Here is a 26,045-nt window from a genome sequence, read left to right on the forward strand (position 1 = left end):
GCATCGGAAAAGAAAAAGGTTGATCATTGCTATGTTTGAAACTTCGGCTACGTTACCAGCATTGTCAGTAGCGCGGAGAGCAAAGGCTACTCTAAGATCCATGAGTAGATTAAAAAGTTTGTTAATCGTGTTTAGGATCAGTTAAGACTTACATGAGAACATCTCGGTCTGATGGAATATCGTTGAGATCAACCACAAAAGTTTCCGCACTTTTTGCAACACTCGGAGTCAATAAACAGCCCGATACGAGATTTGCGGTTGATATTGGAATTTCGCTGGAAAATGAGAAGGAAAGATCGCTGGGCTGATCGTAGGTGTAGCGAATTTCGTAGAAGTCGGCTGCAATATTATATGGGATTTTGGTGTGGTGTAATGGTTTTGGGATGGCCAAAGCCAAACCCAGTCTTTCAGTTTTATTGTCTGACTCCTATGATTGTCTTTGACTCCGTTGCGTTTACTGTCTCATTTGCTTCTTAAATCAACACCAACTTCATAAAGTTTAGTTGTTATATTGTCCGAATCAGTTGTATCGAATTAGCAATATTTACACCATGATCCCACTTTCTTAATAATTCAGTAATAACTTCAATTTTACAGAACAAGGGAAATAACTCAGAGAAGAGAGAATTTCCAAGATCCGTTTTCTAAGAGCAGTTTGTAAGAGATCAATTTAAACCAAACATTTCTTTTTATACTAAAGTATTGACCAATCAGCTTTTAGCCAATCAGCCCATAATCACGTGTTAGTTCCAATTTAAGCCTTTTTCTCACAAAGAATTCAAATCGCTTTACACCAGTACAGAAAACCACTTGACACACTTACTACATCATGTGTTGGTTTGAAACTACGATTTGATTAAAGATACTAGAACCAATCATTGCTACCGTAAAACCACGTGTCGCATACACCACGTGTCGTTTTACTTTATCTAAACGTTTCATCGAATACACTCAAACTATACACCGTGAAAACAAGGTACTTCAAAACTTCAATCTGCGTCACATATGTTGGTTTTAAAATTCCATGTTTACATAGGAGCTTAGCAACGCTAATTGTTTGTATAAACATTTACTTAATTCCAGCTAGAGAAAATGCAAAAACCGCGTTTTAAAAGTGTCAATTATAAAACTTGGTTAATTTGATGATATCCAAACGCCACAATTAATTAAACGCAATAACGTTTTCCAATGCCTCTTAAAACGTTTAGAAACGATTTTTAAAACTTTATTTTAAAACAACTTTATCTGTGCATGTCTTATCAGTAGGACAAGTTTTTGTAACTTTTTTTTACAGCTTCCTAAATACTCAGAATTTATGTAGGTATAAATATATGTAGAATAAACAATAGAAGCCACCTTAGCAGAGAAACCGCAGAAGACAATGCTGAAATCGCTTCGGTATAATATAAAGGCTGTCATTGAGAGCTCGCACATGCGAAAAACAGCACTTGTCACATGGTAGTAGTGATCGGATAGTAATATAACTTTTTTGTCAAAAGAGAGCGCAGAATTTCATTGTCATCTAATCAACTTTACCGGTACTTCATGTAATAAACATAGAAGCCGCCTACGAATAGAAGCCGCACAAAACCTTCAAAAATAAAAAAACAGTTGCCGCGGTTTCTATTCAAGAAAATACGGTATGTGACGATCAGCGCATGATTTGCCAATGACATCCTGTTTCCTGTTTATCGTTTAAAGTCGTGGCGTTAAATATCATGCCTATATATTATGTGAGTTATACACAGCTGCTTACGCATTCTGTCTTGCTGTTACAATCAACGCTGCAATATGAAGGTTTTTATGCTGCTGCTGTGCAAATGTTCTGTTGAAATTTTATCTTTCAAAGAAGGTTCATTATAATCAGTATATACAGTTGTCATTTATGTGTTAACATTGTTGCGTACAACTTGAAGAATTTCAGTGTTAAGTTAGACAAATTTGTTGTCATCTTCAGCAGACAATAATTCGTAAAGGTGAAGTTTGGTTGAGAGTGTGAAGTTCTAGGTTGAGAAAAGCAGACAACGACCTTACGAGACTCATATATCATCACCCGAAATAAACATTTCAACAAGCAATAATTGTAGTGAAGTGGGTCAAGCTGTCAGGTTCAGCTACCATTTACAACCATTTCATTAAAAGTACAAGGATTCTGTCCAAATTAAGGCTGTAAGCAATCATAAACTAGCCTAGATCTAGTTGTAAGCTGAAGTTCGCGGAAGGTTTATGATGTGGTTTTGCGATAGTAGTTTTTTGATTTAATGTATTTTGCATTGAAAAGCCTATCTCTTTGAGTTGATTCATAACCTCTTAGATGTGTTTTTGATATCTTTTAACATACAGAGTTATCGTAATGTTAGTATTAACGCAGATTGCACATAAGCAATGCCTCTTTGCTTCCGATAACAATGCTAGCAAAGGGTCATACGTCAGGTTTTTTCCGGACATGTCTAGGATTTTTGTGTTGAAATATGCGTCAAGGAGAAATGTAAAAAATGCTTAAATGTTCGGGATAAATTTGATAAAAACGATAAATTTGATAAAATCTAACTGGCTATATTTGCGGTATAATATTAACATTCACACTAGTTATTAATGCAATGTATAAAATAAGTCATTTCCGTAAAACAGCAGTTTTAGGCGTATTATGAAAGTTCATACTGATGGACATCCTTTTCAATCCAAAATTTGTTGCAAATCATTTCCACAATGCGTTGATTTATAAATCCATGTGAAAGTCCACACTGGAAAGCGACCTTATCAATGTTATGTTTGCTACATATCATTTTCACAAAATAGCCATTTCAATACCATTTGCAGTGTCATTTGACAATTCACACAAGTGGGCTAGCGTAACAGTGTTGTCATGCAGAGAAATCCTTAAAGTTGAAGGCACATTTGTATACGTTCGAAACAATTAACTTGCATTAACTAACTTTAGGAATTTGTTTGTCTCATTTCATTTTGATTATTGTTGATTGCAATATCTTTGAAAATGATTTTTGTATTTCTACTTTTTTAAGCTTTAACATTTATCTTCCTTTACTTAGTGTAACCTGCAAATTTGTAGCTTATAATTTGGACGTTACACTTAGCGTATAGGTCATAAGTATAAACAGCATCTTATGCAACTGTAGAGTGTCAACCAGCTCATATTCAACTTGAGTTTGTTTTAAAAACATTGAATGATCTTATTTTGCCAGAATTAAAATCAATACAACAAGATATCGAAGTAAATTGAATTTGCAAAGGTGCAAGAAAACATGGAAGACATGTATTTAAAGCTTTTTGCACAATGAAAAGGAACTAAAAGCATGAACAATGCAATGCCATTTGAAGAAACATTGCAACCGTCAGCTATACAGTCTGAGTTTGACACTAGCATTTGTATTCAAGAAATTCATTCAAAGAAGGCATCAGTTGTAGCTCATCTTGAAGTTATTGAAGAAAAATCTTTGTCGTTGCAGGATACTGAGATTTTTCCGACTGAAACAGATGCTACATTTACTCTTATGTCAAATAATGTTTTCTCTCAGTCGGAGATTGATAGAAATGTAACATTCGATGATGACATTGTTGATTCTGAAAACCTAAATGAAAAAAACTCACAAGAGGAACACAACAAATTGGCTACGAAGTTTCCTGATAAAAACATCACAAATCGTGAGAGCAATACTAGAGAGGTTAAATGTTCACGAATTGTTGGAAATGACAAAACCAAACATTTCTGTTGCACTGTTTGTGATAAATCTTTTAAACAAAAAACAAAAATGAAAATTTGTTTCAAGACTCACAAGAGTAAACCATTGTATCAATGTCGAGTTTGTTGCAAATCATTTTCACAAAACAGCAATTTGAAGCAACATATGAAAGTCCACACTGGAGAGCGCCCTTATCAATGTGACTTTTGTTTAAAATCATTTTCGAAAAATAGCACTTTAAAGCGTCATATGAAAGTCCATACTGGAGAGCACCATTATCAATGTAATGTTTGCTGCAAATCATTTTCACAAAACAGCTATTTGCAGCATCATATGAGAGTCCACACTGGAGAGCGCCCTTATCAATGCGATGTTTGTTTGAAATCATTTTCGGAAAACAACACTTTGAAGCAACATATGAGAGTCCACACTGGAGAGCGGCCTTATCAATGCGATGTTTGTTTGAAATCATTTTCACAAAACAGCCATTTGCAGCATCATATGAGAGTCCACACTGGAGAGCGCCCTTATCAATGCGATGTTTGTTTGAAATCATTTTCACAAAACAGCCATTTGCAGCATCATATGAGAGTCCACACTGGAGAGCGCCCTTATCAATGCGATGTTTGTTTGAAATCATTTTCACAAAACAGCCATTTACGACGTCATATGAAAGCCCATACTGGAGAGCGCCCTTATCAATGCGATGTTTGTTTGAAATCATTTTCGGAAAGCAGCATTTTGAAAAATCATATGAGAGTCCACACTGGAGAGCGCCCTTATCAATGCGACGTTTGTTTGAAATCATTTTCACAAAACAGCCATTTACAGCGTCATATGAGAGTTCACACTGGAGAGCGCCCTTATCAATGTGATGTTTGTTTGAAATCTTTTTCTGAAAACAAGACTTTGAAGCAACATATGAAAGTCCACACTGGAGAGCGCCCTTATCAATGCGATGTTTGTTTGAAATCGTTTTCACAAAACAGGATTTTAAAAAGTCATATGAGAGTCCACACTGGAGAGCGCCCTTATCAATGTGATGTTTGCTTGAAATCATTTTCGGAAAACAGCAATTTACAGCGTCATATGAAAGTCCACACTGGAGAACGCCCTTATCAATGTGATGTTTGCTTGAAATCATTTTCGGAAAACAACATTTTACAGCATCATATGAGAGTCCACACTGGAGAGCGCCCTTATCAATGTGATGTTTGTTTGAAATCATTTTCACAAAACAACACTTTGAAGCAACATATGAGAGTCCACACTGGAGAGCGCCCTTATCAATGCGATGTTTGTTTGAAATCGTTTTCACAAAACAAAATTTTGAAAAGTCATATGAGAGTCCACACTGGAGAGCGCCCTTATCAATGTGATGTTTGTTTGAAATCATTTTCGGAAAACAGCAATTTACAGCGTCATATGAAAGTCCACATTGGAGTGCGCCCTTATCAATGTGATGTTTGCTTGAAATCATTTTCGGAAAACAACACTTTACAGCATCATATGAGAGTCCACACTGGAGAGCGCCCTTAATGAACTGTTTGGTTTAGATGTTAATCAGATCTATTATAAATGTAGATGTGACAGTGTTTTGGTATTTCTTTGCATTTAGAGTTACAGTAATGTTAGCGTTAATGTTTCTTCCACATAAAGTTAGTTTGTTTATTTTGTTATTTATACCAATTATTGTTATGTATTGCACTGTAAAATGTTTGTTTCCTTTTTAAAAATGTGCAAATATCACATTAGAAAATATGAACCATTTTTGGACGTTTGTTTCTTTTTGTCTTGATTTTCGCTGATGGCAGTGTCTTTGGATTGATGTAATAATTTTCCCGGTTTCTATATTCAAATCATGTCCAGTTTCCTGCTATTCACAATTTCACATTCATTTTCTTTGCAAATAGGTCATAAGTATAAACCGCAATGTATTCAACTATGGAGTGTCAACCAGGTTGTAGACTGGTTGACGTTGTCGTGAAAGCAATCATTGATATGATTTCACAAGAAATTTGCTTTTGACTTTATGTGAGATATTCAGTTAATGTGTTTTCTTGATTTGTTATAAACGTAGAGGTTGCAAAACTTGCAATGATAAATTTTAACTTTTATGAACCTTTTAAACATGTTTTTGAGTTTTGTTTACATACAGAATTATTGCGATGTTAGCTTAGCACAGGTTGCACATAAGCAATGCTTCTTTGCTTCACATAGCAATGCAATCGTATGTTGTTCTCAATATGCTTTGAGTTTCGTTGATTTCTCTGTCCTTGAATACTTGTAATAATTTATACAGTTTTGCGTGTTTATTTTCATTTCACAACAAATAAGTTACAGATATAAACAGTGTCATATACAATCATCATGTCATTCGTGCGTTATCCGTCAAACGCTACATTAAATATAATTGTTTCTTTAGCTCACATTTTTATAGTTTACTATGGACTCTCATCCAAGCGGTAAGCATATCGAGATTATTATGAAAACAATCAGTGATGCGACAAGATGTGAAGTGGGAATTTGATCAAATGCAAGAAAACATAGAAAACTTGTGTTTAAAAATTTTTGCAGAAATAAAGAAATGCAAAACCAGAAACAGTTCAATGCCAAATGAGGAAATATTGCAACCATAAGTTGAAAAGTCTGACATTGACATTTGTATTAATGAAGGTCATTCGGAGATTGCATTTGTTTCTCCTCACATTGAAGCTATCAAAGAAGAGTTGATGGGAGATTGAGAGGTATCTCAATTTTGTAATCGTCAGACGATAATCGTCTAATAACAAAATTGCGGCAGTGTTGAATAATATTTTCACTCATTTAGAGAATGAAGCAAATTCCACATATTTGGACAAACTTGTTGATCCTTAAAACTTGAATGAAACAAACTCACTCCCAAAATATAATATGTCAGCAAAGGAATTTCCTGATGAATGCACATTGAATGGTAAAAAGTTTAAAAGCAAGGTTAAGCATTCCATGACATTTGTCAAAGATGACTGGGAAGCATTTCTGTTGCTCAGTGTCTTATAAATCTATCAAATAAAAGGCAAACCTGCAAACTGATTTAAGAACTCACATGGACTTATCTCCAAATCAATGCAAGATTTGCTGCAAATCATTTTCCTGAAACAGTGATTTTCAGCATCATATGAGAGTTTATGACATGTTTTTGGTATTTTATTACATGCATTTGTTTGTTTCAAATTCTTTTTACAAAACAACAATTTGCAAACTCATAGAGCAGTCCAACTTGGAGAGCACCATTAATAATGAAATGTTTGGTTTAAGTTTTAATCAGATCTATTAGTCCTATAAGTGTAGAAGTGGCAATGTTTTGGGTATTTGTTTACATTCAGAATTATAGTAACTTTAGCAATTAAACTTCTACCACATAAAACTGGTTTGGTGATTTGTTATTCATGCAAATGACTGTTATGTTTTTCACCGCAAACATCTTGTTTAATTTTCAAACATTTGCAAAAGTCCTGTTCCGAAATATGAACCGTTTTAGGATATTCAGTTGATTTTGTTTTGATTTTCACTGATTGCAATGTATTTGAATTGATGTACTCATTTTTCCAGTTTCTTTTTATTTCTATATTCACATCAAATGCAGATTTTTCCTATTTACATTCATTTTCTCAGCAAGTAGGTCACAAGTATAAATCTCACCATATTCATCTATGGAGTGTCAACCAAATCGTAGACTGGTTGATGTTGTATGATAACCAGTCAGTGATCTGATTTCACAAGGGTAGTTGATCAACTGAGTGACTCTTCATTTGAGTGACACATTGGTGAGTAAGCAATTGTTCAAACTACAGTAATGGTTTTGAAATGAGTGGCACATACCATATAAATGCAATAGATAACATGGTTTCCGTTGCTCTTCACACAAATACAACTGAAACCATGTTATCTGTTGCATTTTGCACAACATCACACCAACGCAATAGAAAACATGGTTTCCGTTGCTCTTATATGGCTGGCATCACCGCTTCAATGCAATTGTCAAAGGATACAACCAAAGAATTTTCAAAATAATTGAATAGTTTCAAAGCGAGCATCATAGAGTTTCCCAAGAACTCTTTCGCCTTGAATTTGGTGCATCGACACCATTGCGCCGATCGCGTATGCCGTATGACAAGGCAAAAAGAAACCTGCATTAGAAATTTGTTTTCCGAGCAAGAAGACCTTCCACAGGAAGTATTCCTCCGCCGAATTGCGCGTAATTTTAAGATCGGACCAACTGCGGAACTAACAGAACAATTGGACGAGATGGTTGAGGATTCTTGGTTGTTTTTTTTGTAGATTGTACTCTAAACTTTGTCTTGTGTGTGCTGTCATCTGCATTTACTAATTAACTGCAACTTAAACAACAAATGTCAATCTGTCACTCAAATGAATTACACAGTCCTTATCAATGTGTCCCTCAAATGAATTAAACAGTACTTATAAATGTGTCACTCAAATGAACTATAATTATGTCACTCAAATGAGCTGTCACTCTAATAAACTGTCACTCAGATGATATAGGCTACAACCTTCACAAGAACTATAGCACAGTAAGGTGTGAAGGCCGAGAAAAGGCTACCAGAAAGGCTGAGCATTTTCCGTCAATTGTTGGCTTGTGACTGTTTGTAATAAATCTTTTACGCAATAATCAAACTCACTTAAAGACTGACACGGACAGACGGTCGTGTTATTGATGAGTGTGTACCGTGTGTTCCTAAATATTTTCATGAAACTGCCTTTTGTTTCATCATCGTAAGATCCCACATTGGATAAAACCAAACAATTGTTCTCGTTGTGGAACGATGGAAATCACATTTTATGGGGCGTATGGAAATTCGTAACACTGCACGACCAAAATTGTATCAATTCTGTAATAAACTACTATTTAAGTGAAGTTGTAGAAGTGCAAGTACAGAAGTGAACCTGTGAATTTAATCTTAAACAGAAGCCCAAAAAATAACCATTCTACAGTATATACTAAAAGGTAGGTAGGTCTACCTGATGTAACTACTAAAGACCAAAATGTAATTACATAATTTTTACTCTCTTCGCCCAGGTATGTATGTTCGTAATTCGCCACCCTTTTGCGCAGGAAAGTCGACTTTCACCCAAAAGTAAAAACTTGCATAAGCCTCCAACTTCTATAGGTTATAAACTCGATTAAAGAAAATTAATGAATTTATCGGATTTAGTTACTGCGTTAAATGGTACAGCAGTAACAATATTACATTATCCAATCGGGTCTACTTTTCTTAGATCGAATTTTAATTGATACGGATATTATTTCAGAACTAAAAAATAATGTACATATACTGTACGAGCATATATATTTATTTAAGAGTTATAATTCAAAACGTCGCGAAAAACATAGCTCTAGGCCTCTATAGAACCATTGCTATCACTATTTCAAAGCAAGTTTATCTTCCCCACCTTTTATATGCTACAGTAATTCAATATTTGTGAACCAAAGCTATCATGTAATACATCACTGTATATAAATGCAATAGTTCGACTGTATAACCTACAAACCTATGGTGTAAATTTTGTCGACACACGTACAACTTGATAGATTGTCTAGTGACATGAAATCTTCATCGCTTCGGGCGAAATATAAGCAATGACGAACAAATTAGCAACTGAATTTAAGAAACATGAAACAATTTTCTGTTACGTCGTCCTTCAGTGGTGCTCAAAAGTGCTGACTGTAGCAAGCCGTGAAAGATTTTTAGGCAAATAGCATGATGTGGGTTTTCTAAACAAAAACTAATTAAGAGTGGGCAAGAAAGCCATCGCGCAATATACGGAGGTAACAATGCTGTTTAAATGGAAGATTTTACCTAAGTTTTGGCAAAGCAAAGCTCAGCACTTCTTAACCATTAGGAGCAGGTTTTTCTTGTTGATGGCTGTGGTTGTGGTCGGTACGTTATTTCTTCATTTCGTCTTAATTCGAGACATGTCTAATATAAAGGAAAGAGACAAACTGCCTCATATGACAAGTAAAAAAGAACTGAGCAAACCAACAACCACAACAAAAGCAGTTAAAACAAAGAAAGACACCAGCAAAGAAAGTTATCACAAAGAACATAAACGAAAATCTTTTCGTCATATTCCGAAGACAAAAGAAAGTTCGTTTGTGTCAAAGCGAATGGTGAGATTTTTTTAAATCTTATTGTAATTATACGTATGGGACGTTTAGATTTTCTACTACAGAGTGTATGAACCACCAATGGTACAACCAAGTTTACGAATTTAGACCTAGTAGCCTATAGCTTATTCAGCTACATAAAGCTCCATATATACTATATAGCCATATGTACAGCTTTACGTATTTATTTTGTCCACTGACATATCGGTTTGTGTTACTAAGAAAGTCATCCACACAATTACACAAGGTAAATTTTTCATAAAACAAACCTTGCATTGATCGACAGATGGCAGCTCAGGATCTTTCGCTTCGTGAGCCTAGTCACGTGACCAAACAAAGATTCGACGCAAGGGTGCAAACCATCGCCAGACGGTGCTCGAGAGTTGACCCGGAATTTCGTATAAAATGGCAGCAAGTAAAAGAAAAAGGTCAGCATCCAGAAATTACTACAATAATGAGTGTTTTGTATTGTAAGCTTAATCAAAACATTTTGCATTGAAAAGTGTCCCGAAATCAAATGCACAAAGCAAGAAACGCTCGCTTTCGATGTCTTTTCGAACAGTTGTTTATATAATATAGATTTAGTCCATTACGTATCCAACAAACAGTTTGATGATAAACGTATAAAGGATTTGCCTTAAGCCTGTTGTTTAGAAAAGATTAAAAAATTAAGAATATATAAAAATTACAATAAGAATGTCACGAAAGTAAAAAATTACCTCAGGGGCGCCCACTGACGGATATATCGGCAGTTACCTTCATCGCACGATGCTTTGTCAAGTGTTGAAAGCCGGGAGTTCAACATGGAATGACGTTTTCTGGAACTTGCGCGCTCCAGGCGAGGCAGCGAGGGAACAATTTTGGGAAAAAGCCATCCACGGCAACGTGAACGCTTTCGAAGAATTAGAAGCAGCAAAAAAGTTGGAAATCTGGAAAGTAACAGTCGCTAAAAGCAAATTTTTGACCAGCCGCACACAATGCTTTTACCAAGCAGTAACGTATAGTCCGTTAGGTGTCGGCCAAGGACTTTAATTGTATAACCTAGCATGGTACTTGAGCAACTTTAAGCCTCAGATTCATAACAAATCAGTTTATTAAAACTTTCCTCTTCTCATATTGCAGGACCAAGCCTCAGCTATCATGGTCAATGTTCGCCATCCCTTTGCTAGGATGATATCAGGTTGGAGAGACAAATGTCAGCAGGTTTATTACTATAATACTTGGTTCAAGCAATATCCTGAACTGAAGAAATACACAAATATGTATGGGAGGTGGTGAGTATTATGTTGCTTGCGCAGTCCTGATCGTGATATAAACGCGCTATAACCTACATCCCTTAATATTTACCAAACTAAAACAGGAACAATGAAAATACCAAAACGGAAAATAGGCCACCAAACTGAAAAAATGCCAATAGAGCAGAATAGGCCATACCAAAATTAATTTTACTAATTGACTAAAGCCGGATGTAACAAGATAGAAGTACCGATAGCAGGAAGAAGAAGTTACAAGAAATCACAGAACAGTAAGTTTTATTATCACAGGATGCCAGTAGAAGAACATTGTAGCCTAATATATAAGCTTAACCAAAATAAAATTTATCGAACCGGAAAATACCAAAATGGCATTTAATTTGTAACAAATTTTTTTTTTATTGTTCAATATTCTTATTCTTCTTTTAGCAACCTGTGATATTAACTCTTATTGCTCTGTGAATCATGGCAATGTATAACGGAAACTTATTGCGAGTAAATATTATTTAGGTAAGGCTAAGTTCTCCTTAAGTACCCTATTTTCTGAATTGGTATATTCCAGTTAGGTTATTACCAGTTTTGGTACATTTATTACTAACATTTTCCTGTGACCAACCAACCTTTAACGCATAATTAGGCTTTAAAAGGTTACATTATTCAGAATAGACACGACAGTAGGCCTATACTTACATATATTTTTTATTTCAGGATAATTTCCCGTTTGATCTTTGTTTATATCATAACCTTTTTTTAGGCAAGGACCGGGACAATATTTCATCGAGTGGAAAGATTTTGCCCGGTTTATAGCAGACCACGGCGACAACAGCAGCTGCCTTGACCCCCATTTTAAGCCTATCGCAACTACTTGCGACCCTTGCGTAGTGCCGTTTAATTTTGTCATTAAACTGGAAACTTTCGAAGAAGGTAAGTTGAATTAAAACTATCAACTTGAAACAACAATTAAACAGTTTCAATGAGACCCTTTGGACCCTCTTATTTTTGCTTCCTTGAAAGACGCTGCGTGGATTTTAAGGAACATACTGAAGACAAGTGCCAGAGTTCTTCGTTTACACAACCCCAGCAGTTGGAAGAGGGAATCCCCCAAAGACACGATCAAGAAATACTTTTCTCAACTTCCAACGAATCTTATAAAACGCTTATATGATGTCTATGAACAAGATTTTCTTTTATTTGATTATACTTTCGATTTAAATAACTTAACTGCTGGCGGCTGGTAGCTTAGTTCTTTTTCAGTAATTTCTCATCCATTTGGATTCTATATTAAGTTTAAGGAAAATTAGTTTCAAAGATGATTTTGATCAAAAACCTCCCTAACTCCTATTTCAAGCACTTCGAAAAAGTTGAGGGTTTATTGGCTGTTTATAATAAGCACCAATAAAATGCCACTAGTGAATGGCAGTGACTCCTTTATCAGAAAAAAGGTGTTCTTCCCAGGCAAAACTCTTTGTTGCCTAAATAATGCCAAACAATTGTTCGTGAGCATGTTTTTTTTTGTGCTATAACTACAACGGTTAGCATCCTAACTTTCGTTCCGCATAGTTAATGGCGAAAAATAAACAATACAATACAAAAACCAAGAATAGTAAACCGAAGCATGTGTTAGACGACTGAATTCGCTAAAAAATAAACACAACCCTTTATAACGGTGTTATCAGTAGAATGGCCCAGAAGGCCGGAAAAACGACATGGTTAGTGAGTGATGGAAGACGCCTTTTGCATTGTTTTCCAAGTTGTGATATTGTAGTTGTATATCTGCTATTTACCGCGCTATTATTAGTAAAAGGCCTTCTTTACCATAAGTTCTTCTCAGTTCACGACAAAATCTATTAAAGCACAGTTGTTTGACAATCTATTCCGTAAACGTGTTTTCCATCTTAAACCTTTGAACTCATTGTACTAAGATAACCTCATTAATTGTCAAAAACGTGACCTGCATTGCATTATGAACTCACCAAATTCGAAACAGCCTGGTGTGATTGACAACTTATTCGCCAGGCACGTTTTCTGCACGATTAATAACCGCACTGTCATTCCAAAATAGACAGCGTTGACTGAACTTATTTCCTTCAACGATTTGTCGTTAGAATTGACACTTAAACTATAAATCTTCGAGTCCTCCATTTCTGTTTTGATAAAAACACATTTCGCCTCGATTTGGAATCTTGATTCTGCAATGCTCTCACTCAGTGTATATATGTACCGTTGCATGCTATTTGTGCTTGTGCGTGCATGTTTTAACACGCACGGAGTTGGAAAATGAGAATGATTATGAATGATCGAGAATAAAATAGATCGATCTCGTGTATTGTGAAGAGATGTGTTGTTGGCAATTGGGTTCTTAAAATCCTTTCCTTTGAACAGTAATATTGTTGTAATTTTTCGTGTTTGTCTGAAGTAATAATGAAAAGCATTAAAAGTGAAATTAATCAGATTCTCTGTATTTAATATTGTAATAATCTATTCGACCGAAGTCTAGGAAACCTCGAGACAGAATTCGCAACTTTGTAATTGTTCTTAAGAGTCTGATTGCATTATAACATAATATTTATTCTACACTCTAACCAGTGTATTCCATAAGCACTGCAGTCACACGACCTTCAGTTACAGTGGCCAATAGAAATCGCACAGCATCATAATAATAGTGGCGTTGTGACATTTTTATGTAAGGAGTGGGTGTCTAGCGTCCACTAACGCCACAAAGTAAAACATGTATTGTAAGCACATTTATATTCAACATCGAAACACATTTAAACAATACTAGGTTAGTAATCTATAATTAAAGCATTTCACTAAAATTAAACAGCAGATTGCTAGGGTTAGATATGAAAATCAAGGACATGAATGGTAAATAGCAGTGGCCGGGTGATAAACTTCGATCAAGTTGAAACGTTAACAAGTTACTTGGGTTTAAGTTAAGCAAGCTCATCGGGAAAATTGTAAAAATTAGGTACAAATCGTGAGTGTTGAACCGTTTTTATACAGTTTAAAGTTTACCAAGGACATTGATTAGACAAAGTTTAAACAGAAATATACTGGCAATGATTATTATTATCACTGTCACATCACAGTCGGTTAGTTTTGCATTTCAAGCAATGAATATTGACACTACTCACCATGAAACACCAAAAAATACAGCTTGGTAACTTTTGATAAGTTATTATCCTATATATTCAAACTTGGAAGAAATACACAACACTTAAGTAATATGACACAAAATATATGAACAACGTTTGAAAACGCGTTTAGGTATCAAAGCCCTTAAGTAGGATGAAACTAAATTAGAGACTAAATGTATGATAATAATAAATTTACCATATGACGATACTACGAACAGAATTGGTTTGGTCTCGAAACATTTTGAATAAAAAGTGAAAGTGGGGCCTCTTACCCAAAGTTTAAAACAAACATTCTTGGACTAGTTTTGGTGGATTAACCAGGAACGTACATACCGGAACGAACCTTAGTAGCAAGAGTTAAACAAACAAAGAATTCTCCACAATTGCACAAAAATGGTTCAATAATGCGTAAGATTAGAAATAACAATAATAATGAATAATTTTAAGATAAACCAACCAATATATTTTCAACATATTTAGCAGACGTTTCGCCAATTTAGTTTAATGTTAATTAAAAAAACTTGCAATTAAATAGATACAACACAGCACACGTAGGGCACAGTTTCAATGAAACCCATTAAAAGTAGTGCATAATATCATTTACAATTACTAATTAAGTTTGAGTTTCAAGCAGAATTTTAGTATCTGAGGTAAAATTCTGTCTAAAGTAGTAAAATAGTTCGAAAGAACCGGTGCGAACCGGCTGAATCCCACCACTGAGTGCAACCAAGTCGGTAACGGATAGTTTTTTTTCTTCAGTAAAAAAAGAAAAGCGAATACGAACTAAACGAAAGAAATGTCAAAAATCCATGAGCCTATGAACATGGAGCAAATAATTATAATTAACTTACAAATAGGCCTAAAGGCAATTGGGTTATATAAAATGTGGATGTGCATTTTGTTTGCAACGTGGTAAAAAATTTGAGATAATTGTCAAAATGAACACACAACCACTTTTATTTTAATACAAACGTTTTTTTTTGTTTCATGGTCTGTTACAAGCCGTTGTTTGTACATTCGTTGAAGCCGGTACGAATTTCATATGTGCACCGCACTCTGTCTTTCAACTTGACTGTTCTTACGAGTCCGATCTTTTTTCACACATTTCCGCACAGTGGCGTAGCCAGAAAAAAAAATTGGGAGGGGGGCAAATATTTCATGAGTTCAAGGGAACTATGCAATACAAATACAAATACAATCAACTTCTTAATCCGCCTTGTCCGTGTTTAACGGTAAGAATTAAGAATAAAGTTAACCTAAAGAAGTGATCGGGTCAGTGAGAAAGTTTATATAGGGCAGTGGTTGCAATCCATGTTCAACATAATGCCTCCCTGTCCTATTTAAAGTTGTTTTTCATCTCCCCTGTATTTAAAATAATTGCAAAAGCCACAATTGTACCAACGGTAATCTGGAAATCAGTTTGGAATATTTTCCAAAGCTTTTGTTAAATTAAATCTCTTCTAAAAGTTTTTGCTAGCCTCAGCTAAAATCCGGTTCTACAGTATCTCTCCCGGGCGGGGTCAGACTCTCTGGTGAGAACCAATGGTATATAGGCCGATATTACGACAATACTTTTCCTGCTACTTTTAAATTACCTATTTGGCACTTAAATTGAAACTTTTCTAAAATTTGCGAAACGATAATACAACTGCTTTATACTCTTAGTAAATAGTTCTGATAATTGGGAACATTTATTTTGGGAGTGTGTTTACGCGTAAGCAAGAAATTCCATAACAATATCGTACTCCTTCATGTGCTCACACGTACAACCTATAATGGTATGTCGATCTAGTACTGTGGCTTGTGTGAAATTAGGTAGCCATTTATCTACGAAGTCAATCATGCAAATCCATAGGCCGTTTTGGTGTACAGACACATAATCACGCGACATTTAATCATGCGACACTTAATCACTAGACACATAATCACTTTGACAGTTAATCACGCGACATTTAATCACACATTTATAATTTTCACCACGTCCCGGACGTCGTCTGCCTCTGATATATGTGTGTTCGAAATACGAAAGCAGCTAAGGCATCTTCTCGATTACCGAATAACCCAATTTTTCGTATTCCGTTTTTGGAATTTTCGTTCTCTCTGGCCAATCTTTTCGAGAGTAGTGTTCATTGTCAGCTGGAGAGTCCCATAAACAAAGAAAACAAGAATGTTTTCTATAACGTCCTTGCAATCCTTTCAAGAACCCGATCATTTTGAAATCTCCACAAAGCTGCCAGTTGTATCTGACATAGTTAATACTTTCAAGGAGGAATTTTACATTTTTGTAATCTTCTCTCATTTGGACAGAATGGATTCTTCTTCTATTCCAAAGCGGTACAAGGCACTGAAACTGCGCGTGCAAAACAAAGTTGACCGTTATCTGTCAAGTGAAATGTTAGTTTATCTTCGTGCAGTTGCTCACATTTCCCATGTGTAGACTTGCAATTTTCGATACTGTAAATGTGTGATTAAATGTGGCGTGATTAACTGTCCAAGTGATTATGTGTCGGTGATTAAGTGTCGCGTGATTAAGTGTCACCAAACCGGCCGTTTTGTAGGGTAAATTGGTCAGGAGACTGTTGTCAGGGCGCACAGGCTAAAGGCTTTAATGCGAAAGATTATTAATTGAGCGTCATATGTCACGTCCGAGTACTTAACTGCGCAACAAAACCTTGACGCGATGTTTAAAGAGACACACGTGGTTTGTTGTCGATCTTAATTAAATCACTCACAGCTTTGTGAAGTGATGAGATAGAGGGCGATTGATTGTGTATTTGCCTTGTGATTGAGTGCTGCTTGTTTAGTGAAGCAGAAATCACGATAACGTGTTCACACAGCAAGTGTTACATGGAAGAGCGACATATTATAAAAGCAGTCCACTTAACAGCAAATTAATCGTATTGTTTGAACACGCCAACATGTGCAAATAACATGACTGATCTTCTAATGTAACGTAATTAGAGAAACAAAGACTGAATAAATATTGGAACGTTTTGAACACAACGAGTCTTGTTGGTCGATCGAGAAAAGTATTGACAATTGTATGTCAAGTTGTCATATACTGTATGATCAAAGTCGCCTAATAAGTTATAGGATTTCAAAATAGTAATTTCTTTGCAGGACAAGTAAAACTCACTGTCGACATTAAAATCGTCAGTAGAAAACAATAAGTCACAAGTAAGCTGTAACTTAAATGATTTTCAAACCTCGCTGCTGATAATCAGGCAATGACATGTATAAGGTAGTAGCCTAATAGCAGGAAATCTTTTGGAAGATTAATTTCTTTTCTTAGTTGGAAGTACAGAACTTGTTTGCTAAGTTTTTGTTAAAAAAGCTTGCTTGTGTTGTTTTATGGGCGTTTCTGTAACGTAGCATTATCAAATCATAAAAATTATTTTCGAATAGGCCTATTCTTGAACTATGCTGTAACTGCGCCAATACATAATAATGACTTTTATCTTTAAAATACCATAAAATTCTTTGATAGATTTTATCAACATAAAGTAAGTTTGAGGGATTACGTTTAACTTGAAAATGGTTTCCTTTCGAAACGGATTGTTTGGATGCTTCGACAATTGCGGCGTGTGCATTGTTAGTTACTTTGCACCTTGTTACAGCGTTGGAAAAACAGCAGAAGCGATTGGCGATAGCTGCTGCCTTTGCTGTGTTGCCTACATGTTTACTGGGTGCATCGCTGGAGGAATCATCCGAGGAAAAGTTCGTCAACAAAGAGGAATCGAAGGATCCTCGTGTGGTGACTTTTGCGTCCATCTTTGGTGTCCTTGTTGCGCCGTTATCCAAGATCGCAACGAGGTCATTGATATGCCTGCTGCTAGTGGACAGTCCATGACGAGGGCGTGAACAGAATTGGAACGATACAAAATCTAATTGAAATATAATAATATGTTAGTGTAACGTTACAACATTTATATAATTGTCAGTATTATACAAACTGCATATATATCAATATTAATTATATCAAATATATATCAATTAATACACAATATCAAGGCCACTACACTTTGGAGTATCGTATCGCAAAAACGTCTGGGTTAAAAAGGTTTTTGATTATACTGTAATATTAGGACGGCTTGACTATTACACTATAAAGAAAGCTAAATGTCCGATTTTAAAGCGCAGTTGGAATAGAAATGTCATAGACTGATTGCTGAGTGATGATTTACGACCTGTCGTCATAACAGAAATGCTTTCTTTTCCATAACAAAAACTAGAATGACTCCTTACCTAACACTTAAACAGAAACCAACGCGCGTGAATTGATTACCACGCGAAGCGCCAGAAATAATATGTCAAACTTCTCTATTGAGCTGCGGACAGAAAAACGAAATGGGTCAAGCATCGAATTCGGTCATAAATCGAACTGCAGTTATTTACGACACCACCAGTTGGGGATCACTACTTTACATGTGAAACATATTGGTTGAAATAAAGACCAAGGCCGTATGTATAGTTTAGCATAAGTAAAATATTCGCAAACTTAATGCTTTGATGGAATTGTTCAAGCTATTTTGAACTGCGGTCATGATGCTATTCTTTATTAAAAGTAAAAATGCTTCTTTTATATGCCGAAAGCCAGCGCATGCTGTCCCATTTATAGGCCGTAGCAACACTGAGGCAAATGGGGCACTCGCCTCCGTAAGTTTTCCGGACTCTGGCACAAAACATTTTTAGTGTTAAACTTCATTTAACAGCTTCATTTAACTTAAACTTCATTTAATGTAACCGGGGACGTAGCCTACTTGACATATTTGCCTCCTTAAAAAACTCGCTCTGGCTACGGCATTGCAATCACACATCATATCAAATTCTGCAACATTTCACAACGTTTAAACTTTAAACTGCATGTTTACAAGATTTTCTCACCAAATTTTTTATTGCCGGCAAATGTTGTTTCACTTTGCTTGTTATCTTCTAACACTCACTGCGATCAGTGATGTTAATAAATGTTAAGTTGTTACAGTATGCAATTACGTTTTCGGCTTACCAATAACTGTGCCTTGTTTGGTCTCCATGTAAGACTTTTATATGGCGGTTTACTGAAAGCGAGTACGTTTACGCACAGCAAGCTCACGTTAAATGCAAGAGATGAGTGAATAGTTGCAAAAAGTTATTTTTAACGCCGAATAGCTTACAATAACAGTAAGGATATATATAAATGTGTATACGTAATGGTATAATGCATTAATGCACGAGTTAAAAACTATGCAGGTAGTTTTGCAGAGAAAGGCTGTCCAAGTCAGTGAGACGGCAAGGTGGACTTAAGATCGTGCACTCTTCCAGTACGTGAGAGAAGGTTTGAGAAGTCGCTCTACAGGGATAGACACTGCTCTTCGCTAGTCTCCAGCGGTACATGATGGCGGCAATTAAGCTTCCAGGCACGTCTGCTGATTATTATGTTTAGTTGGAGCCACTGTTATTCGGTGAGATCATGTCCAAGGGCCATGTTCGCCACGAACAGTTTACAGAAAGGTGAAAACTTGATTTCGAGCATCGGAGATAAAAAGTTAAGGTATTCACTTTCCTGAACCAATCACACAAATGAGAATAGAATGGCCAGTATCTTCCTACCAACTGCCTTTTTGCTTTTGATATTTTCTTACTCCTATTATTTCATCCTGCATGGTAGTGGGAGAGTTTTACGTGTACTTCATACTGTGGCGATGAAATAAAAAAATGAAGCGTCCTATACACTTTTATATTATAGATTGAGTAGTCGATCACTGTTTGTGGTACTTTACAAGCAGCTCATAGTAACATGTCGGGTATTGCTTGGCAGTGGCGACAAAATGATAATTAGCAAGACCCTGGCACGCCATCTAATGTATTTGTTCTATCTTATGCTATCTAATACTAAACGAGGTTGCCATAATTATGCAATCCGATTGCGGGTTTTGTGGGTAAATTTACAAGATCTACAGATGGATTTTTGTTGATTGATTGATTTTTGAAACTTGTCTGGGTTAGTGTTTATCTGAAAGTTTATCAAAAAGATTAAAATTTTTTCCTGATTTAATAACAAAGTTGCGTCAATGAAACTAGTCAATAAACCTAAAAATGAGTCATATTTGATTGCAAACAAAACGCACATCCAGTCAAACACAACTATGTTGAAGATGTAATCGAAAAGAAAAATAATTGAATGGGAGTTTTTGTTTGTTTTGCATAGCAGGTCAGTTAATGGCTTCGCCTTTGCATAAACAAATTGTTGATAGTAACATTCAAGAATTATTATTTGGGTCTGTAGAAATGACTGAAATTATTTCGTCCAACATTTTACGCTAAATGAGGATTAGAGTATATTATACCATAGTCTATTATTAGTGATGGGTATACTGGTGCCAAATGCTGTATACATACTGTATCCAAATGTCTCCGTATAACCTATTCGGAATTAATTGATTTGCAGTTCATTCAACACTTATCGTAGAAATCGGACACATTTTATTTCTGCTTAATCTGCACACATCCGGACACATTTTATTTCTGCTTCTGCATAGTAGAATAGCACTGAGCAAACCAACAACCACAACAAAAGTGGCGGCTAAAACAAAGAAAGACACCAGCAAAGAAAGTTATCACAAAGAAAATAAACGAAAATCTTTTCGTCATATTCCGAAGAGAAAAGAAAGCTCGTTTGTGTCAAAGCGAATGGTGATTGTTTTGAAATTTTATTGTAATTATACGTATGGGACGTTTAGACTCTCTACTACAGAGTGCATGAACCACCAATGTTACAACCAAGTTTACGAATTTAGACCTAGTATAGCTTATTCAGCTACATATAGCTTGATATATAGCCATATGTACAGCTATACGTATTTATTTTGTCCACTGATATGTCGGTTTGTGTCACTGAGAAAGTCATCCACACAATGACACACAAGGTAAATTTTTCATAAAGCAAACCTTGTATTAATCGACAGATGGCAGCTCAGGATCTTTCGCTTCGTGAGCCTAGTCAGGTGACCAAACAAAGATTCGACGCAAGGGTGCAAACCATCGCCGGAAGGTGCTCGAGAATTGACCCGGAATTTCGTATCAAATGGCAGCAAGTAAAAGAAAAAGGTCAACATCCAGAAATTACTACAGTAATGAGTGTTTTGTATTGTAAGGTCAATCAAAATATTCTGCATTGAAAAGTGTCCTGATATCAAATGCACAAAGCGAGAAACGCTCGCTTACGATGTCTTTTCGAACATTTGTTTATATAATATAGATTTCGTCGATTACGAATACAACAAACAGTATTATGATAAACGTATAAAGGTTCTGCCTTAAACCTATTGTTTAGAAAAGTTATAAAAATTACAATGAGAATGTCATTTGAAGCAAAAAATTACCTCAGGAGCGCCCACTGACGGATATATCGGCAGTTACCGACATCGCACGATGCTTTGTCAAGTGTTGAAAGCCGGGAGTTCAACATGGAATGACGTTTTCTGGAACTTGCGCGCTCCAGGCGAGGCAGCGAGGAAACAATTTTGGGAAAAAGCCATCCACGGCAACGTGAACGCTTTCGAAGAATTAGAAGCAGCAAAAAAGTTGGAAATCTGGAAAGTAACAGTCGCTAAAAGCAAATTTTTGACCAGCCCTACACAACGCTTTTACCAAGCAGTAACGTATAGTTCGTTAGGTGTCGGCCAACGACTTTAATTGTATAACCTAGCATGGTACTTGAACAACTTTAAGCCGCAGATTTTTAATAAATTAGTTTAGTAAAACTTTTATCTTCTCATATTGCAGGACCAAGACTCAGCTATCATGGTCAATGTTCGCCATCCCTTTGCTAGGATGATATCAGGTTGGAGAGACAAATGTCAGCAGGTTTATTACTATAATACTTGGTTCAAGCAATATCCTGAACTGAAGAAATACACCAATATGTATGGGAGGTGGTGTGGTGAGTATTACGTTGCTTGCGCAGTCCTGATCGTGATATAAACGCGCTATAACCTACATCCCTTAATATTTACCAAACTAAAACAGGAACAATGAAAATACCAAAACGGAAAATAGGCCACCAAACTGAAAAAATGCCAATAGAGCAGAATAGGCCATACCAAAATTAATTTTACCAAGTGACTAAAGCCGGATGTAACAAGATAGAAGTACCGATAGCAGGAAGAAGAAGTTACAAGAAATCACAGAACAGTAAGTTTTATTATCACAGGATGCCAAAAGAAGAACATTGTATCCATATATATAAGCTTAACCAAAATAAAATTAATCAACCAGAAAATACCAAAATGGCATTTACGGGAGACAGGGGTTAGTTGGAAAGCGGGGTTAGTTGAAAAATCGCAGTTTTAGTACTCCCCGAACATCTTTGTAAATCTTTACTGCCCCTTAGTGATTGATAACGGTGTTATCTATTCGCCATGTTACTTTTAGTGATCTCAGAGCAGAAGCATATGAGTGGCACACGTTTTTCCGTTTTTTACACTTTGAACTAAAATTCGAGCTTGTTGGTAAATATAGTGTAGGCTAACATAGTGCTCTAGAGAGACAGTTGAAAGTTCATTAGTCTATATTGACCGTAGGTGCCATGGTACCAGAAAAGGCAGAGGCAATTAAATTACCTGGTTTAGTGGCTACATAAAAAGTAAGTTTTATCTCTCTTGTGCATACGGGGTTAGTTGGAAAATTTTGAATGGGGTTAGTTGGAATATGTAAAATCATATGAGTAAAAATTTCTTTTATTAATGCTTGATGGAATTCATATATTTTACTTATACAGCCTCGTACAGTTAAGTTGGAACTTGTTATTTGATACAGATCGATAAATAGGCCTATCTACACCTTTTAATTGAAGGTATGCGCGAGTATATAAACGCAAAACTCAACGTGGATCTACGCGGATCAACGAAACGCTGTCAGCAGAAATTTGTCTTCCATGTTGACTTGTCGGGCTACAATCCACAATAGATTGATTGACATTCAACGAACAGACACTTTTGAATACTGTATATAACAAATTGATATATTTTCCAACTAACCCTGTGTGGTTTTCCAACAAACCCCGGCTTCGGGGTTAGTTGAAAAATGTGACTGATGTCTGAAAAAATAAAGTTTGTGCGTAAACCTGTAACAATTTCTGGTCAGTCTTTTGTAATAAGTTGTAAACCAGCGTAGTCATTATGCCAGACTAGATAAAGGTTTCGAAGATCATTCTGAAGTTTGGTGGTTTAAATTTTCCTAAAATTTTTTCCAACTAACCCCGGTCTCCCTATAACTAGAATAAAAACTAAATAAAGTTCAAGAAGAAAACATACGGCGCTAATAGAGCGCATGACGTTCATTAATATGTAAACATGGATAAATTACTTGCATTCTGGAGTACGTGCTCTTAAAATCTTACTTGGTTAAAATAAAACTCCAGCGAAAAACCGCCTCTCGTTTCTGTGGCCCGCTTGTGAACACGTTGTTATCACCCCATTCGCCAAGGATTAACCCATAGGAAAGGGGAAAAGGAAAGCACGGATTAACCATTCGTATGAGCTTATAGGAATAATTCCACATTTTAAAGTAATAGTTGTAAGGCTAGGGTGGGGATCACGACATATGACCGAGAACAAACTCACCGGCGACAACTGGTAGTGGACAACTGACCGGCAAAAAATTGGCCGGCGATCAAATTAACCGTGACCTAAATTGGCCGTTAAAAGGTCAAAATTCTAATTCACTATCTAGTCGCGCATCAGCTTTAATCTGAGCCAATTAAGTATGTGTATTGCAGTCAAGGTTGACTGATTTGTCAAATAACCGTTTGTGTAAATTTTAGTGCCCTTATTATGTAGTGTCATATGTGTTTTGCAGTGAACTTCTTTTAATGCTGTTACTCGTATTTCCGGAAATATTTCTGTTTATTTCAATAAATGTTTCAATGTGTATTGAAATAAAAAAAATTTTGTTAAAAACAAAGGAAATAGTTACGAACAAATATTTACTTTACATATCATATACTGCCATCAACTTAAACACAATAATTCAGCACTTGCATGGTCAATTTACCTCCTGGTCAATTTTCATTCCGGTAAGTCTGTTCCCGGTTAGTTTGTTCGCAGTCAATTTACATCACGGTCAGTTTGTTTGTGGTCAGTTTACGTCACGTTCAGTTGTCCCCGGTGAGTTTGTTCGCGGTCATTTTGCCGTGGTCATATGTCGTGGAACCGCTAGGGTGGACCTTTATATGTAATATGCAGTAAAACCCGTACGTCATCTCATGTCGATTGCTTAGATTAGAGTCCAACTGCAGGCCCGCGAGCACCGATTTTTTGGCCCGCGAACTGATAGTCAGCTTTGATAGTCGCTATTGTCGAGGAAGAACCTCGACCGCAGATGTCACATTGATCAGCATTTAAATTTTATCAGCTAAATTTTGAACTATTCTAATTTCAGTTTTAATAAAAAAGAGAACTTTTTTCAGTTCTGATATCAATGTCACATTGTTCTTCAGTTGTAATTTAAAAAATTGGCCCGCAAGATAAAAAAATTTCAGATTTTGGCCCGCGATGAAAAGAAGTTGGACTAGAAGTTGGATTAGACAATTGGATTAAAAAGTTCCCCTAGTAAGGGCACTATGGCGAAGGTTAAAGCCTGTGTGTTGTCCCGTTGTTGACTCCTTGTCTCAGAAGGCTGTTATTTCAGTTGTCTGCTACCTTCGCTCATATATTGAATGAAAAGAACACAACCTTCTTAATTGAAGGATTTACTCGAACTGATGTCCTGTGTGCAGGCAGTGTAACTGTAAAAAAACAAATGGGTGGTAAACGAACGTGCAGTGCGGGATTTTAACATGTGCTAGGAGCATCCCGAGGGCGCCAACCAGCGACAAACTAAAAAGCCCCATAAATGGCAACGGCTGTAACATCATTTCCCCCAAAAAAATACAATTTTGAGCCGGCGACACGGCGATTTTAAAAATGTTGAACTGAATGCGTCATATTAAAGAAACTAAGAAATTCTGCGGATCAATGCGCATGTGATGTTGATGCAAACTCTTTTCTTACTGGTTTGACAACAGCTAGTTGCAGGTCTGGGGTAAGTTGTAAATTTGGTGTGGGTTTAAATTTTTGATATTTTGGAGTATTTATCTTAAAGATTTCAGCTCAAAACTTGATGTAAAGTATAGGTGGTTGTGTAGCGGCCGTTGGATGTTTGTTTGGTGTGTCACTGCTGGCGCCCTCGGAATGTTACCGCACGTGTTGACTTCAGCACTGCGCCGTCTGCGCGTTCGTTTTACCATCCCATTCGTTTTTGCACTACCTGCGCGCAGGACATCAGTTCGAGTAAGGCCTTCAATTAAGAAACTCGTGTTCATTTATTTTAATATATGAGCGAAGGAGACAGTGAACAGAAATAGCAGCCTGAAATTTTTTTGACTTTATTTTTATCAAATTTTGACTTTATTTTGACCTAACGAAATTTCTTATATGTAGAGGCCACAGTTCTTCCTCCGGTTACCCAAACATGATATTTTGTCGATTTCAGACCCAAACGTAATATTTTGTTGAAAAGTCAAGGTTTTTTATGGATTATAAAAAGTGCGACGTGTTTTATGGCGATAGATTTAGGTAGCTTGTGTTATTTTATCCCTGTGAAAAGGGCACTTTGCCTCGATTTTCTCCGCATGGTAAATTCTAATAAACAGCAAATTAAACAATTAATCAGAACAATCTCGACAAATCCGTCTAACTTTTGCTGAAGACGATTTAGCTTGCTTAGGCGTTTATGTATTACAAAATGTCAGTAGGCTATTCCTAAA

General features: G+C 36.1%; 3 protein-coding genes across 4 annotated transcripts; all 3 read left to right on the top strand.

Annotated features, from left to right (window-relative positions):
• The first annotated feature begins 1,296 nt into the window (after positions 1 to 1,296).
• Positions 1,297 to 7,394, top strand: LOC143465319 (uncharacterized). Of its 2 annotated transcripts, XM_076963547.1 has the most exons (3): positions 1,297 to 6,166; positions 6,279 to 6,448; positions 6,532 to 7,394. In XM_076963547.1, exon 1 carries the CDS (start codon positions 3,315 to 3,317, stop codon positions 5,238 to 5,240), a length of 1,926 nt encoding a protein of 641 aa, XP_076819662.1. In that variant the 5' UTR covers positions 1,297 to 3,314; the 3' UTR covers positions 5,241 to 6,166; positions 6,279 to 6,448; positions 6,532 to 7,394. The 2 variants fall into 2 exon arrangements, with proteins under 2 accessions (XP_076819662.1, XP_076819661.1); XM_076963546.1 differs by having other exon boundaries at positions 1,297 to 6,448.
• Positions 7,395 to 9,693: 2,299 nt separating this feature from the next.
• On the top strand, positions 9,694 to 12,537 carry LOC143465325 (carbohydrate sulfotransferase 12-like). The gene is made up of 6 exons (XM_076963554.1): positions 9,694 to 9,873; positions 10,157 to 10,298; positions 10,595 to 10,806; positions 10,993 to 11,144; positions 11,878 to 12,047; positions 12,138 to 12,537. The coding sequence occupies exons 1-6, from the start codon at positions 9,715 to 9,717 to the stop codon at positions 12,359 to 12,361; spliced, it is 1,059 nt and encodes a 352-aa protein (XP_076819669.1). The 5' UTR covers positions 9,694 to 9,714; the 3' UTR covers positions 12,362 to 12,537.
• Positions 12,538 to 21,237: 8,700 nt separating this feature from the next.
• LOC143465326 (uncharacterized) lies at positions 21,238 to 24,830 on the top strand. The gene is made up of 4 exons (XM_076963555.1): positions 21,238 to 21,369; positions 21,627 to 21,838; positions 22,025 to 22,176; positions 22,268 to 24,830. Exons 1-4 carry the CDS (start codon positions 21,324 to 21,326, stop codon positions 22,308 to 22,310), a joined length of 453 nt encoding a protein of 150 aa, XP_076819670.1. The 5' UTR covers positions 21,238 to 21,323; the 3' UTR covers positions 22,311 to 24,830.
• The last annotated feature ends 1,215 nt before the right edge of the window (positions 24,831 to 26,045 follow it).

The sequence above is a fragment of the Clavelina lepadiformis genome, chromosome 7, assembly GCF_947623445.1.
Source record: "Clavelina lepadiformis chromosome 7, kaClaLepa1.1, whole genome shotgun sequence".
Taxonomy (NCBI): Eukaryota; Metazoa; Chordata; class Ascidiacea; order Aplousobranchia; family Clavelinidae; genus Clavelina; species Clavelina lepadiformis.